The 14,492-nt window shown below is 37.4% G+C and overlaps 1 protein-coding gene across 2 annotated transcripts in view; it reads left to right on the top strand.

Moving 5' to 3' along the window:
- LOC150087033 (uncharacterized) overlaps positions 1 to 14,492 on the top strand; it is a 52,676-nt gene that overhangs the window by 7,976 nt on the left and 30,208 nt on the right. The window contains exon 1 of one of the 2 annotated variants that reach the window (XM_090371765.1): positions 7,577 to 7,592. The exons of the other annotated variant lie outside the window; for it this stretch is intronic. Within the exon in view, the coding sequence (XP_090227891.1) occupies positions 7,580 to 7,592 (13 nt within the window). The 5' untranslated portion in view covers positions 7,577 to 7,579. Of the gene's footprint in view, positions 1 to 7,576; positions 7,593 to 14,492 lie in introns of those variants that run through there. 2 annotated transcript variants of the gene reach the window in all.

The following is a 14,492-nucleotide window of genomic DNA, read 5'->3' as shown; positions in this document are numbered from 1 at the left end:
TCACTCAGTGTATATCCTTCGTATAGGAGTTCCGAAAAATCTTTCTGTCAGGGGCGCGGAAATACCTTGATGTAGTACTGCATTTGGCCTACAATACACTCCTCAATTTTCTTTGTGTTTATGTCACACCAAACTGACTCAACATTGCACTGTCCAGCGGAAAGGTCAGGGAATGATCACTACATATCCCGGAACAATATGGCCTTAGTTGCTAATGCTCCAAAAAAAACCAAACCAACAACAACACTGTCCAGCCACGTCAACTGGATGCACTTCCTTAGATTTTATGTTTCTTAACTAACAGCATAATCCTTCCTCCCTGTCTATCCTTTCTGAACACCGTACTCCCCAAATTCCAATTCTGCATTCCTTATATCTATGTGACACCACGTCTCTGATATTCCAACAATATTCGCCTTTGATATCTTGACCAGCACTTTAAATTAACAAATTTATTTACTGTACTCCTTGCATTGTTGTACGTGCACCTGTTCTTACTCTTAGTTATCCTAACACCGCTGATGTATTTATTTGTTTCATGGTGACTCCCAGTATTCCCTGAAATTCTTAGCACCTTGTTTTCCAGGTTGCTGCTTATTCCAATAGAAGCAGTGCAAGAATCATTTTCACCTCTACCTGCGGCTGCTGTTAATCTATTAGTCCGTGTATCCCCCCCAAAGCTAGCAGTTTTCCGACCCACCTAACACTGCCTCGAGAGCATCAACAAATATTCTTACACCCTTTCTATTTAAGTTTATCCCATTCCTATAGAAGAAATCTCTCCTGTTAACAAGATAAGGCTGAGAATAGGACGGCCGCGCGTAACAACGGAAGATAAACCATAACACAGACTTCCGAATGCAGTGGACAACTTTCTGCATCTGAAATTCGTGCTGAGTTCAATAGAAAGAGAGAAAATCCCGTGTCTAAATCCACTGTAAAGCTTGATCCTCATGGTCGTGTAGCGGTCCGAAAACTCTTATTAAAACCGGAAAGTCAAAAGAAATGTTAGCTTGGACTAAGAGGCTTATTAACATTGGACAATTGAACAGTAGAAAAATGTACTCTGGACGGATGAATTCAAATTTTAATTTTTTTAATCCATGCATGAAGTTTGTGAGATGATGAAATGAATTAAAAATGGGGCCCTATTGTTTTTAGTGCTTACAATCAAACGCTGTGATGGTTCCATCACGATCGGGGTCGCTTCTGCTTTTTTTTTTTTTTTTTTTTTTTTTGAGTGGGTGACATAGCCAGAACCGAAGGATTTAAAGAAAAGAAGGCTATAAAAACATTTTTTTACATAATGTAACATTCTCTGGACTTTTATATTGTAATATTAAATTTTATATTACAAGGCAGTGACCCGAATCATAACTGTAAGCTGTACAGGGACTTTCTGGCACTAAGCAACAAGGAGGGGTTTACAAATTGTTGTAGCCACTCTAATCACCTGACTTGCATTGGTGTGACACCACGTCTTCACCAGTACAACTTTTATGGGATCATCTAGACCAGTGTTTCTTAAACTTTTCCAAATCGCGTTCGAAGTACTTTAAGAGGGTCGCTAAATTTTTTTAAATTTATTTTTTATGTGGAATCATTAGGAGAATATCTTGAAAATAAATGGGCAGACAAAATAAAACAACAGGCCGTTAATATATTTAAATAAATTAACTAAGCGTCATAGCATTCAAGGTGCAACATCTCATTTTAATAACATAAAAACAATAATATATACAGTATTATCATTGCATGAATCTTAAAAGTGAAGATGTAACTGCATATTTTATCAATGTTTGGAGTAGAAGTGATGATAGTCATAGTGTCGACGTCAAGTTCAATCTATTTCGAGATTTGATCGTGGTTAACTCTTCAAAATGGAGAGTTCTACTCACTCCCTTTTGAAGGAAAAGCGAGTAGAACTCACTGCTTTATCATTTAAGTTTGTACTCACTGCGGACTTTTTCAAAACTTGTCAAGTGATGAATTATTTTTCAATATCCTCAACGTGACGTCTGAGGAAATATATGCTCTTCGTTCATAGATAGGATATCTTTTGAACCAGTAAAATCAAATGGATCCAAAATCATAAAAGAATCTTCTATTTGGTCTTGGTTTTAGGGAAAGTAATTTTAGAATCGAAGCATTAATATTTTTTAAATGGTTAACAATAATCAATTTAAGTTGGCTAAAATTGTAATCATTTTCTCATTTGCCTCGCTGATGAATTCATTAAGGTTCTGATCATATCGAAACAGTCGTGTTTTCAGTTCTTTTGATCCACAAATAATTTTTTTTCTTTTGCCCTTCTACTTTCTTATAACTATCAAATATTGTTTTCTGTGGTCCCTGAAGAGACAGGTTTAACGCATTCAAAAGTTGGAGTATATCTGCAAGATAACATAATTTCATGGCCCTGTCTGTTTTTGAAGAATAGTTGAACAAGGTTGCAGTTTTTATTTGATAAGCAGACATTTATTTGCTCCCTAAGTTCGCACAGCCTATTTAAATGAGCCCTGGCTAAGGTACAATATATTTGAATGAAAAATAGTAGAAAATAATACTATTTCGAATGACAATGAAAGAAATATGTACTGTTATATACACTGTTTAATTTCCTTCAATGCGACCATGTGGTGGTCCAAGTCTATTTCCCATAAACTTAATGCTTGTTTACATTCGTTATAACGAACTGGAGAGACGAACGAATTGTCTATAACGACTCCAAAAATTTCCACTTCTCTATTTTGTTTTTTACTGCAGTATTCGCATTTCAAAATGAAAGAACGCTTATTCATTGAGGCCAATGACGAGCTTGCAGGATTGACCGTGAGAAATCACTCGCAATGACGTTAACTTCAGCTAAAAGTTAATTTAACTAGAGAGGAGGGGTTATACTATTAGTTAAGAAACACAAAATCCAAAGAAGTGAAGCCAGTCAACATCTCTGGAGAGTGCAGTATCGAGTCAGTTTGGTGTGACATAAGCGTTGCGAGATCAAAATTGAGACTACAAGTGTGTTATAGGCCTAATGACTCTGAGCATAATAAGGTACAGGGCCAGTAAATCAGAATCTTATAATGGGGGATTTTAATTTCCCAGATATTGAATGGAATTTGTGGGTTGGTCACTCACACACTAGCAAGGCTTTTGTGGATTTATTGGATGATTGTTTTCTACATCAGCATGTTCGGGAGGTAACTAGAGGGAGTAATACTCTTGATCTGATTATCAGTAGTGATTCTTCATGCATTAAGAATCTGCAGATAAAGGAACCATTAGGTGGTAGTGATCACAATGTGCTGCAGTGGGATTTACTCAAAGAGGTAACTACCATCAGGGGTAAAGGGAAGGGTTTTTGCTTTCGTAAAGGTGACTACGGTGGTCTGAGACAGTATTTAAATTCTATATGGTGGGACCAGCTGATGATGTTAACAACAGCAAATTAAAAATGGGAAGCATTCAAAGAATTTATCTTGGAAGCTACTAGGCTTTACATATCAACTAAGAAATATTGTTCAAGGTTTAGGCCTAAATGGATGTCAGATAAACTAATGACACATGTGACAGAGAAAAAAAATACATGAGGGACATGGACGCCTATGATAGATATTGATAGATATAAGCTGGTCTGTAACCAAGTCACAAAGGAGATTAGGCAGGCAAAGGCAGATTATGAGAAATCTTTGGCAAAGGATGCAAAGAAAAACAACAGAGCTCTTTACCTATGTAAACTCTAGAAGGAAAGGGATGAATCAAATTGGTCCACTGGATATTGATGGTTCAACTGTTGATGATCCTGCTCAGGTAGCTAACAAACTAAATGAGTATTTTGCATCTACATTCACCCATGAGGAGTTATTCAGGGAGGGGAATGCCAGAGGTGAGTTAAACTCTGGCAGTGAGCTCGATGATTTTGCAATAACTGAGAGGCAAGTTGAGGAGAAATTATTGAAGATAAACATAAAAAAGGCATCCGAGGTGGACAGCATCTATCCAGTTATAATAAAGGAGGCAGGAAAGGAAGTAAGCAAACCCTTAGTCATCATTATGAGAGCTTCTTTGTACTCAGAGAAGGTACCCATGGACTGGAATGTACAAATTTGACCCCCAATTCACAAAGGAGATCAAAGGCAACATAAGTAATTATAGACCTGTTAGTTTAACTTCTGTTCCAGGAAAATTAATGGAGGCACTGGTTAAAGAAACACTGCAGGATCATCTAGACAAGACTTCAGTTATATCTCGGACACAGCATGGTTTTGTTAAGGGAAAGTCTTGCCTGACCAATTTGATTGGATACTATGATGTGGTCACAAAGGAATTGGATGCAGGGAATAACTTTGATATCATATGTTTGGATCTTAGAAAGGCTTTTGATACTGTTGCACATGGAAGACTGCTGCACAAATTGGAGCAGTGTGGCATTGGAGGCACATAGCTGCTATCGATAAAGGGATGGTTGAGTGGGAGAAGACAGAGAGTGGTAATTAATGGACACTGCTCATCGTGGACTAATGTTATTAGGGGAGTCCCTCAGGGTTCAGTATTGGGTCCGTTGTTGTTTTCTCTATTTATAAATGATATTGATGATAGTATGTCAAGCTTAATGTCCAAGTTTGCAGACGATACGAAGGTTGGCAGTGTTGTTAAGGACACTAATGACAGTACGCTGCTGCAACAGGATCTCGAAAAGTTGAGCAGATAGGTGACAAATGAAGTTTAACATTGACAAATGTAAAGTACTACATATGGGACGCAGCAACCTCAGAGTGACGTATCAACTCTGTGGTACTACACTGACAGTGGTAGAGAACGAAAAGGACCTGGAGGTAATTGTGCAGGCAGGTATGAAGTTTTATAAGGAGTTGCAGACGGCCTGCAAGAGTAGCTCATAGTGTCTTGTTAATGATATACAGGATGCATGATATATAGCATGCATCCTATGCTATATAACATTGAGCATGATATGTAGGTGGCAGATGACTTTCATCAACCGGTGAAATACCACCACTTTGCTTATTGGAGGCTTGAAGTGGTGAAACCCAAGTTTAGTCTCTAGAGCAAAGTTTCCGGCACCCCCCCCCCCCCATACTTCTCCTTCAACCCATGCACGGTACTAAGTACTATTGGTTTTGATACCTTTCGTGTTTTGGGGTTTCATGTTTCATGGTTTTCAAAAAAAAAAAAAAAAAAAAATATAGCATGCTCAATGCTGATGGAATTCTTCCTCCTGCTCAGAATAATCATTTGAGAGGGCATAAATTCAAATTGAAGTAAGACAGATGTAGGATAGATGTGCGGAAGTATGCCTTTAGCCTGCGGGTGGTTGGTTGGTGGAACAGAGTTCCATCCTTTGGTGTGGAAGTTGATATTCTAAATAAATTTCAAGACTAAGCTGGGCAGGTACTTGGAACGAACGGAGGGGTGAAATGGGGGCTGTTTTTTTTTTTTTTTTTTTTTGGCTAATGCTGCATATGCTCCCTTTCTTGCATTGTATGCCTCTACTAGTGCTAACTATATAAAATGAATAGGCTATATGTAATACTCAACATGGCACGTACGAAGCAGATAGCTTTACCAATCGCAAACAAAATTAAGATTATCTGCAGTAAAATGTGTGTTCTAAGGCCCGCATTGCTATATAATTCGGCATATCAAAGCGTATACTGTTCACCATTCTGAACGATCAAAAAAAGTTTAAAAGAAGCCTAAATAAATTTGCTTCACCCTGTAGAATCAGGGTGAAGCTTTAGTTAAGGGGGGTTATTCCCGCTTAACTAAAAATTCGAAATTAAAGAAAAAGCTCCGTGTGTTGTCATTTTTTGTGAATAATATTTATTATTCACATGCTTTCCTAATATTCAAATAAAGTTAATCAAACATTATTTATGTGCGTATAAGCGGTCTATCTAAAAAAAAAAAAAAAAAAAAACTCAAAAACCTGGTCGCCATGACCCCCCCCCCCCCCCCCTTATTATGATACCTGGATACGATACTGGTGAGAAGGAGGGCGTTTATTGTAGGCTCAACCTAAGTTCGAATTCCGTTAAAGAAATTTTGAGCCTTTTTCACAGCTTGGCTGAGTTAGTCCGTCTCAGGCGAGGGTAACATATTTTTTTTTCCACCAGGAAACTCGGGTTCTTCCTCCGACAAACTGACCACAGAACACACGTAATTTAAAGACAACTTTAAGGCGCAATATGGCCTAAAGTTGCTGATGCGTCTAAACAACAACATCAGCCCTGTTAATACCAAGAAATAAAAATTCCAACAAGCAATAATATCAACATTCCATAATAATACTGGACCGCTTATAATACTAGATTTATAAATTCCAGGAATTAATAGTGTTTTTTGGAGATCATTGTTCTCATTTATTTGGATGTTTCCTTTTGAGAAATCTGTTGTAAAAGAATTACTGTAGGTTGGTAGAACAGCGGACCTATAACGGATGAGCCAAAACATTATGACCACTTACCTGATATGATGTTGATCTCCACATGCAGCCATAACAGCTCGTACCCGGCGAGGCATGGACGCTAAAGGATTTATAAATGTGTCTTGTGGTATCTGGTACCAACACGTAACCAGCAGATCCTTTAATCCCTATAAGGTCCATGGTTGAGACGCCGTATATCGGAGTTGCTGTTCCAACACAGACCACGGATGCTCACAATTCAGTAGGATAATGCGCCATGCCATACCGCCTGGATTGCTCGAGACTGGTTCCCAGACCATGAGGAAGACTTCCAAAAAATTCCCTGGCCCCCCCCAAAATCCCCAGCCATCAATCCAATCTGTGGGATTGATGTCTGGGGATTGATTGCTGTTCCAACACAAACCACAGATTATTATTATTATTATTAGCTATATGGTGCAAGGAAGCCTGAGGCTTATGCTGCATCAGCCAAAAAATAAAATAAAATAAAATTCCCGAGTTACCCTGAGTTGGATAATTGCAGGGTCCTGAGTTATCCAACTCAGGACCCTGCGTGTGCCAAGCCCGTACTCACCAGATGTGAGCCCCTGAACATGCTTTACCGTCTTTAACCCGATTCGCGTTAAAGAAACAGTGCATTTTGAAGATTGGTTTCAGATTTTAAAATAATGTTCCTATTTATATAATGTGTGTGTGGAGGTATGTACACATGCGTATGTTACTAATGCATGCAGTAATTACTTTACTGCATAATTTGCAAATTAATCTTAGTCGATGCAAAATTGATAACTACATTTTAGTACATATTCAGAATTATATTAATACAATTAGTATAATTCTGAATTATGTTAAATGTTCCAACTTTATTTTATATCGGATTAACTTCCTTCCCTCTTGGGAAGGGAGGGGATCTATTTTATAGATCTCTGATTGTATTATTTATAGTCCCTCTACCGTTTGAGAAATAGGCGTATTATCTAGCAACGTAGTGTCTGATATAACAGACCTCGCTAACCACTGTGTTTTTACCGACGTATTTTTTTTTTTTTTTTTTTTTTTTTAATACATGAACATTTTTGCCCTTTTGGCTGTTAATGTTTACTGGGTTTGACACCAGGTGAATTAAAACTTAAAATGGCTGGGAGAGGTGCGTATCAGTAATATTTTCTAGTTTAATTTAAATTAAGTTTGGTCTGATTAGCGCGAATTGTGATGTTTTTATTGTCATTGAGGTGCGGGAGAGGAAAAGTCCAACCTTTAAAAATGAAAGGTTTTTATGATGAGAAGTTAATTGGAACAAGTATTGCTGCCTAAAAACATATTGAACAGATGTTTAGAGAGTATGAAGCTTTAGATAATCCTAATATATATTCATTTGCCGATAACAGAATTCTTTCTGTGTTTACTCGGTCATAATTATTTCGGATCAGTTTCCAATTCTATTTTCCATCGACAGTTTTCTTCCACAGTAAAATCCGTTATCTTTTGTACGTCAATTTACTATAATGAACATATTAAATTGTTTTTAATATTTATTATTGATTTAGCTAGCTATTTCAAGTTTGATGGCTAAGGCTGATGACAAAAGTGCACAAGGTGGCTATTGTTATTTCAGGGTAAATTATGCGCATGGACTGAAAAATGGCAATTTTTTTGATAAATGTAACGTACTGCATTTGGATAGCAGTAATCCAAAAATAATGTCATTCAGGCAATATCAAACTAAAGTAATTTATAAAGGAGACTCAGAGGTAATTGTACTGACCAACATGGATTTGCAAAAATTGATGAATTTTCTTGTTGCCCACTGAAAGGTAGCAGTAATCCCTAAATAAGTCTGTTTGGGTAATTAATATTAGCCATATGGTGCAAGGAAGCCTGAGACTTTTGCTGCACCAGCCAAAAAAAATTTCTGAGTTACTCTGAGAGAGAGAAACAAGAGTCAGAAGTAGAAGGGAATCACCAAGTAAGAGAAGAATGATGATGTCCAGCTGGGTGACCCTGGTTGTGCCAACCCCAGTTGCATTTATTCAACCCCGGGGGGGGGGATACATGGCACCTCCGTAGCTAGGTGGGCAGAAGCAGCAGTGCATAGCACATGCTCCTTGATTAGACCGGGGTTTGAGCCCTTGACCATCAAATTCGGAGAATGCGGAAAGGTCAGGGAATGACCATCGCACATCCCCGGAGCAATATGGCCTTAGTTGCTAATGCTCCTAAAAACCAAATAACAACAACAACAACTGGGATTAAATAATGTTGCCCACTGAAAATGAACAGCATTATACTTCTCTTCATGAGGAATTTGTTTATTTGAAGAGACGATTTGTGATTTGCTTCACACGAGATGGCTTTTGCTGTATAAATTTAAGTTTACCATCATACAGTAGTTATTTACAGAAATGCATTTGCATTATAATAGTTGTATACATTTCCATATGAAGCAGTATATTTCAATAAAAAATGAAACTTGGGCATAACAAAGTGCATTACCAAATACAAAAAAAAAACCTTTTATAAGTAGGCAATTCACTTTAATGAAATTGGAAAGAGTGCACCCATACAAGAAATGTGAGGGCTAGAGAACTTGCTAAGTACCTTAGAGGGGCTTGATTAAAGTTTATAAGACTGACAGAGGGGCAGTAACAGTGAATGGAAGTGAAATTTCATGGTATATTTAGTGATTCTAAAACCAGGAGGAGTAAATTTAAACTGGGGAAGGGGAAGATTATAGACAGGTTCCTTGTTTCCTTTAGTCAGCAAGTTCATCGTAAGAATAAGTTGCCTCCATGGGTAGTTAGGCTGATGGCTTGGGAAAGTTCAAAGGATTGGTGGATATCTAGGACAAGGGAAGCATTTAGCTAGATCTGGCTTCCTTGCTAGTATGGCTATATGAAATCGTGCCAGAATCATACAGTCTTACTATATGCCATTTACTGATGTGCCTAAAGATCTGTGAGCTGAAAAAAACACTAGATTAAGGGTTAAAAGGGAGATGGGAGTTAGGTTCTGGGCTCACAAGATATCTTGATATAAAATATTTTAGTGCTGTATTAATGTTTTATACACACTGCTTGATTCTGTCAGGCATACACTAACTTGCATTCTAGAGGTTGTACAGTTGATACACGCAAAAAAATATGAATCTTTGTATTATTCTTCAATCACAGACAGAAGAAATGCAAATAGATACAAAGAAAACTGTGATTTGGGTGATGTGTTGAGTATAAAGACTGCACAGGCTGTTTGACTGCAGTAATCTGAAGCCAGAATGGGGGAAAATAGTGATCTGTCAGACTTTGAGAATGGTCTTATTGTGGGTGCATGTTTAGCAGGAGCCATGATTCAAGAAACGAAAGACATAACTTGTTTCCCAAAAACATCCCTCTCAAAGGTTTTTAACCACTGGAAAGTAAGTGGTTCTTTCACATCTCAAAGATGTAAATGTGGCAGAAAAACGATATTTCAAGAGCAAAGCCATCATACTCTAAGGAGGACTGTATGGAAAAATAGGACATCCAGTGTACAGCAAATAACATCTGAATTCAATCAAGCCCAGAGTGGTCCAAGTTACCAGAGTTTCCCTGCATATGGTATGGGTTGTTTTTCAACCCATACCATGTGCAGGGAATTGAAGAAATTGGGTATTGGCAGTTACCTGCTTATTTGGAAGCTGCTTATTTCACAAATAAACAGAAAAATCTGCTTGCAGTGGTGCCGAGAATGTTATGATGGGACAGTGGAACAGTGGAAGAAATTAATGTGGTTAGATGAATCTGATACTTTGTTTTGCACCAATGATAAGTAGGGAGTGTGGTGAGAACCTCACAAAATGATGGACCCTACTTGCATTGTTAAAAAAAAACCAGGCATCATAGTATGGGTAATGTTTTGTTGGCACAGACTGGGTCTAGTGACAGTGGTGGAAGGTAGAATGTCATCCAGGGAGTACCTGAATTTTGTATCAGATATCTATTGCACCTGCAATGCTACACTTTTATCCCCAAGGTGATGGACACTTCATGAATGACAGACAACAGCGAATCGTACTAAAATCATGCGAGAATGGTTCAGAGAACATGACATGGATTTTAACCATCTTCCCTGGCCCCCACATTCACCTGATCTCAATCCTATTGAGAATCCGTGAGATATGCCGGAGAGAGCTATTCATTAACAAAGTCCTCTTTCTTGAACTTCGTTGTAGCTATGCAATATTTTGCTGGAAGAATAGTTGCAATTAAACCAAAATGCACTTAAAACATAATAGAATCCATTGTGCTGAAATATGACTGTTATTTAAAACAGTCTGATTTGATACTGAATAAAGGTTCATGTTATTTAAAAAATGTTATTTAAAAAAGCCTGATTTGATACTGAATAAAGGTTCATATTTTTTTTTTTTTTTTTGGCCAGTGTGTGTAAAAAACCACAAGCTTTACAGTCAAAATCTACTTTTATTAACTTAATGCACCAGATAATTTCACGAGCAATTTCCGTGCTTGGTGCTGGAAAAGTCAGTGTTCCAAACTTTGGTCAACAACATAAGATGATATACCCTGTATACAAGAATAAAAGTTAAATTAATAAAGAAATTGTAAAAGACCTTACCTGGAAGTAGATCCTGTTGACATACACTGGCGTTCAAAGAAATTGCATCACCCCCTTAAAATTCTAATTGTCGTCCGAATAATGTAAGTATATGGCAATATTTCTTGCAGATTGTATCAGACAAGGTTGACATGCGTAGGTGATGATGTAATATTGCATCAGCTGTTACTTTCAGCTATATAAGCATGCTCTGCAAGAGTTGCAGTCATTCCTTGCTTGTGTCAGGATGGCGAGTTACGTGCAGTTGACACCATGAAGAAAAAGGGCTATTGTTGCTTTATGTGAGGAAGGATGTTCTTCCCATCATATTGCTTACAGAGTGTCTTGTAATCAGTTGACAGTGAGTAGATTTCTTTCCAAACCCAAGAATACTGGTTCTGCTGATAGGAAAAAAGGAACTGGACGCAAGAGTCTATGCCAAAACAGGACCGCATTTTGAAGCGCTTATGCCTTAAAAACCATAAAGTGCCGTGCTATGTGAGGATTGTTGCAATTTATCAATCTTATTCAAGTGAAACTGTGTTGTAGAAGTACTGTGTTATATGAGGGTGCCTGTATATTAGAGATGAATATCTGATAGGATGAAATGTATATGGCATTTGTTTTTATTAATAATCATTCTACATTTTGTGCAGTAAAATTTATCTCTTTCTTTGATCACCCCTCTTACCATATCCCTTCCAGTAGCATTTTGCTGGAGGGAATTTATGGCATCTATTGATTGTTTACTGCTTATTAGGATGGATGAGAGATCTGAGCTGATATGTGTTCCTTTGAGAGGTTAGGTAGATAATTAGGAGAAAACCACTGGACAGGAATCTTGTGATGTAGTCCAGCTGTCTGATTCAAAATGAAAAGGAAAACCAGTGTTATTGGTTTGAGAAGGTAATTTCCCTCTGATTATGGTAGCATCAATGAATCTCTTAAAGCATCTGAAATTATGTTAAAGATTGCTCATAGATTCTCAACAAAATAAAATTAGCATTTGAGAACTGGATTCTGTTATAGATAGTCTTCCATTTGGGTTTGTTTAATTTTTAAAAAAAAAAAGTGAAAGACTTTCTATCATGCTTTGGAGAGATTAAAATCATTTTGGCAAGTGCATATAAAGTGATTGTGCTTATCCATCTTGTGATAAGGCCAGAGGGAAAATTCTACCCCACACACTCCTTGCACACACACTCTCTCTAGGACTGAATTGATTACAAGACTCTCAACATGTACTCCTTCCTATTGCGTTGGTGCCTCCGTAGCCAGGTGGGAAGGAGCAGCAGTGCGTAGCACACGCTTCTTGATTAGACCAGGGTTCGAGCCCGTCACCACCATATACGGATGATGCGGAAAGGTCAGGGAATGACCACCGCATATCCCGGAGCAATATGGCCTAAGCTGCTAATGCTCCTAAAAACCAAACAACAAAACAACAACATCCTATTGTGTCTGGGCAGAATTGGAATTGCAGAAACTTTAAAATTTAATCCTAATTCTGCCTCCCAACATTGCCCTGTACTTGTTAAGTAAGTCCTCAGATCTACTTTTAATATCATAAGTGCCAACATGTACAACAATATCACTTTTTTATTCCTTTAAAAGAGGATATCTGCTCTACGACATCATATGCTTTTTCCTCCTAGCAGACATGCCCTGGTCCTATTCCACGTTTTCTTTTTGCCCAATATATTTCCTGTTTCCCTGACAATAGTCACCAACAGTATCTGCCTTGGGGATTGCTGCTTGATGCACAAGTATAAGCTTTGGCATTAGACAGCTGAGAGTTTGTTGAGCACATTTTAATTCCTTTGAGGGCATCCACCCTATTCTTCAAGCTCTCAAATGCCCATCAGAATGCCAAATTCACACCTAATTTCCTCACACTTTGCATCAAACACAGACATTCCCCTCCCCAGCTGTATTATGTCCTATTCTTGATAGCTCTGCAAACATCAAACAAGTAGTACATTTTGTAAGCTAAGGATTCAGAGGATGACCACTCTCCTCAGTTCTTTCCCAAGCTGCAGCATTCTCACTACTTTGAGTCCTTTGCTTTACTACTGTAGTCTGAGGCATGATCTCCATTTTAAATTCATTTTAATTTTGGAGTTTATGTTATGTCTATATCATTACATTTGAAGAGTTGTAAATTAGTTATAGCCTTGCTAGAAATAAAATTTCTTAGCTTAAAAAAAAAAAAAATGTGCCAACCTACTTATAGATGGAGCCACGTTTCATGTTTGTGCTTTGGGACAAGAGAGCAGCTGTTCAAGAGTTTCAAGTTTGTTCTTGGGAACTCGGGACATTTTGATGTGACAGGGAATTCTGCTCAGTATTGGCTTAGCATTCAGGTGTTATGTTTGGGTACTGCCTGCCTGATTGTAATTATTGTTAGTATTATGAGCAGTTATTTACTGAATTTTGGTTCATTTGAGGACCCGAGCAGTGAATAATTGTTGACACTGGTAACTGATTATGGGACTTGTTCTCTTAATGTATTATTTATAATAGTAGTAGTAGTGGCATGTGATGCAAGAAAGCAAATGTATGAGCTTATGCAGCATCAGCCAAAAAAAGAAAAAAAAAAATCACACCATTCCCTCCAAATGCCTGTCCAGTTCCTCCTTAAATTTATTCAACCTATCAACTTCCACAACGACAGATGGAAATTTGTTCCAGCAATTAACCACCCGCTGGCTAAAGGCAAATTTCCACACATCTATTCTACCTCTGTCTTTTCTTAATTTGAATTTATGCCCCCTTAGGTTTGTAATCTGAACAAGTGGAAGGATCCCATCAGAATTCAGCGTGCTCAACCCATTCAAGGCCTTATATACCTCAAATAGGACTAGATTAGCTTTTATATTTGAGAGATTTGGTATTAGCATGAGGAAAAAGTGTTCCTAGTATTGGGTATCATCATGTGATATTATTGTTACATTGCTGAATAGAAAAAATAAAATGAAATACAAATAAAATTTAAGGTTTAATATAAAAAAGGTCTATTTACATATAATACATGAAAGTGTAAATAAAATATCACTAATACAAACAGAGGAGCTCTTATGTTCCATTTTCAACTTGGTTGGAGATGTCTCTGCAGCCTAGGCTGCAGAAACATCACCAGCTCTCACAGTCATTGTGTATATTACATATACAAAAATATGAATAAAGCTAGGAACAAACCATATTATTATAAATGATAATTTATGTTAGGTTACCAAAAATAATTTAATCATTTACAAGAATGAAAATTTCATTAAAAATGACGAGTTGATCAGTAGTTCATAGCATATGTGACTTCCCTACATGGCACAGGATCAGGTGCCACCAAACATAGTAAATCAGTTTTGGCATTGGATTAAGTAGTATTTGGTGGTGAAGTGAGTGTTCTTTGTAGAATGTAAACGATTTCTGTTAAATATTATTTTGTTAATAATGCAGA

The sequence above is a fragment of the Mastigoproctus giganteus genome, chromosome 4, assembly GCF_048544385.1.
Source record: "Mastigoproctus giganteus isolate SK-2022 chromosome 4, ASM4854438v1, whole genome shotgun sequence".
Lineage (NCBI taxonomy): Eukaryota > Metazoa > Arthropoda > Arachnida > Uropygi > Thelyphonidae > Mastigoproctus > Mastigoproctus giganteus.
Note: the sequence above shows the minus strand (reverse complement) of the source record. Positions and strands in the feature narration are given on the sequence as shown.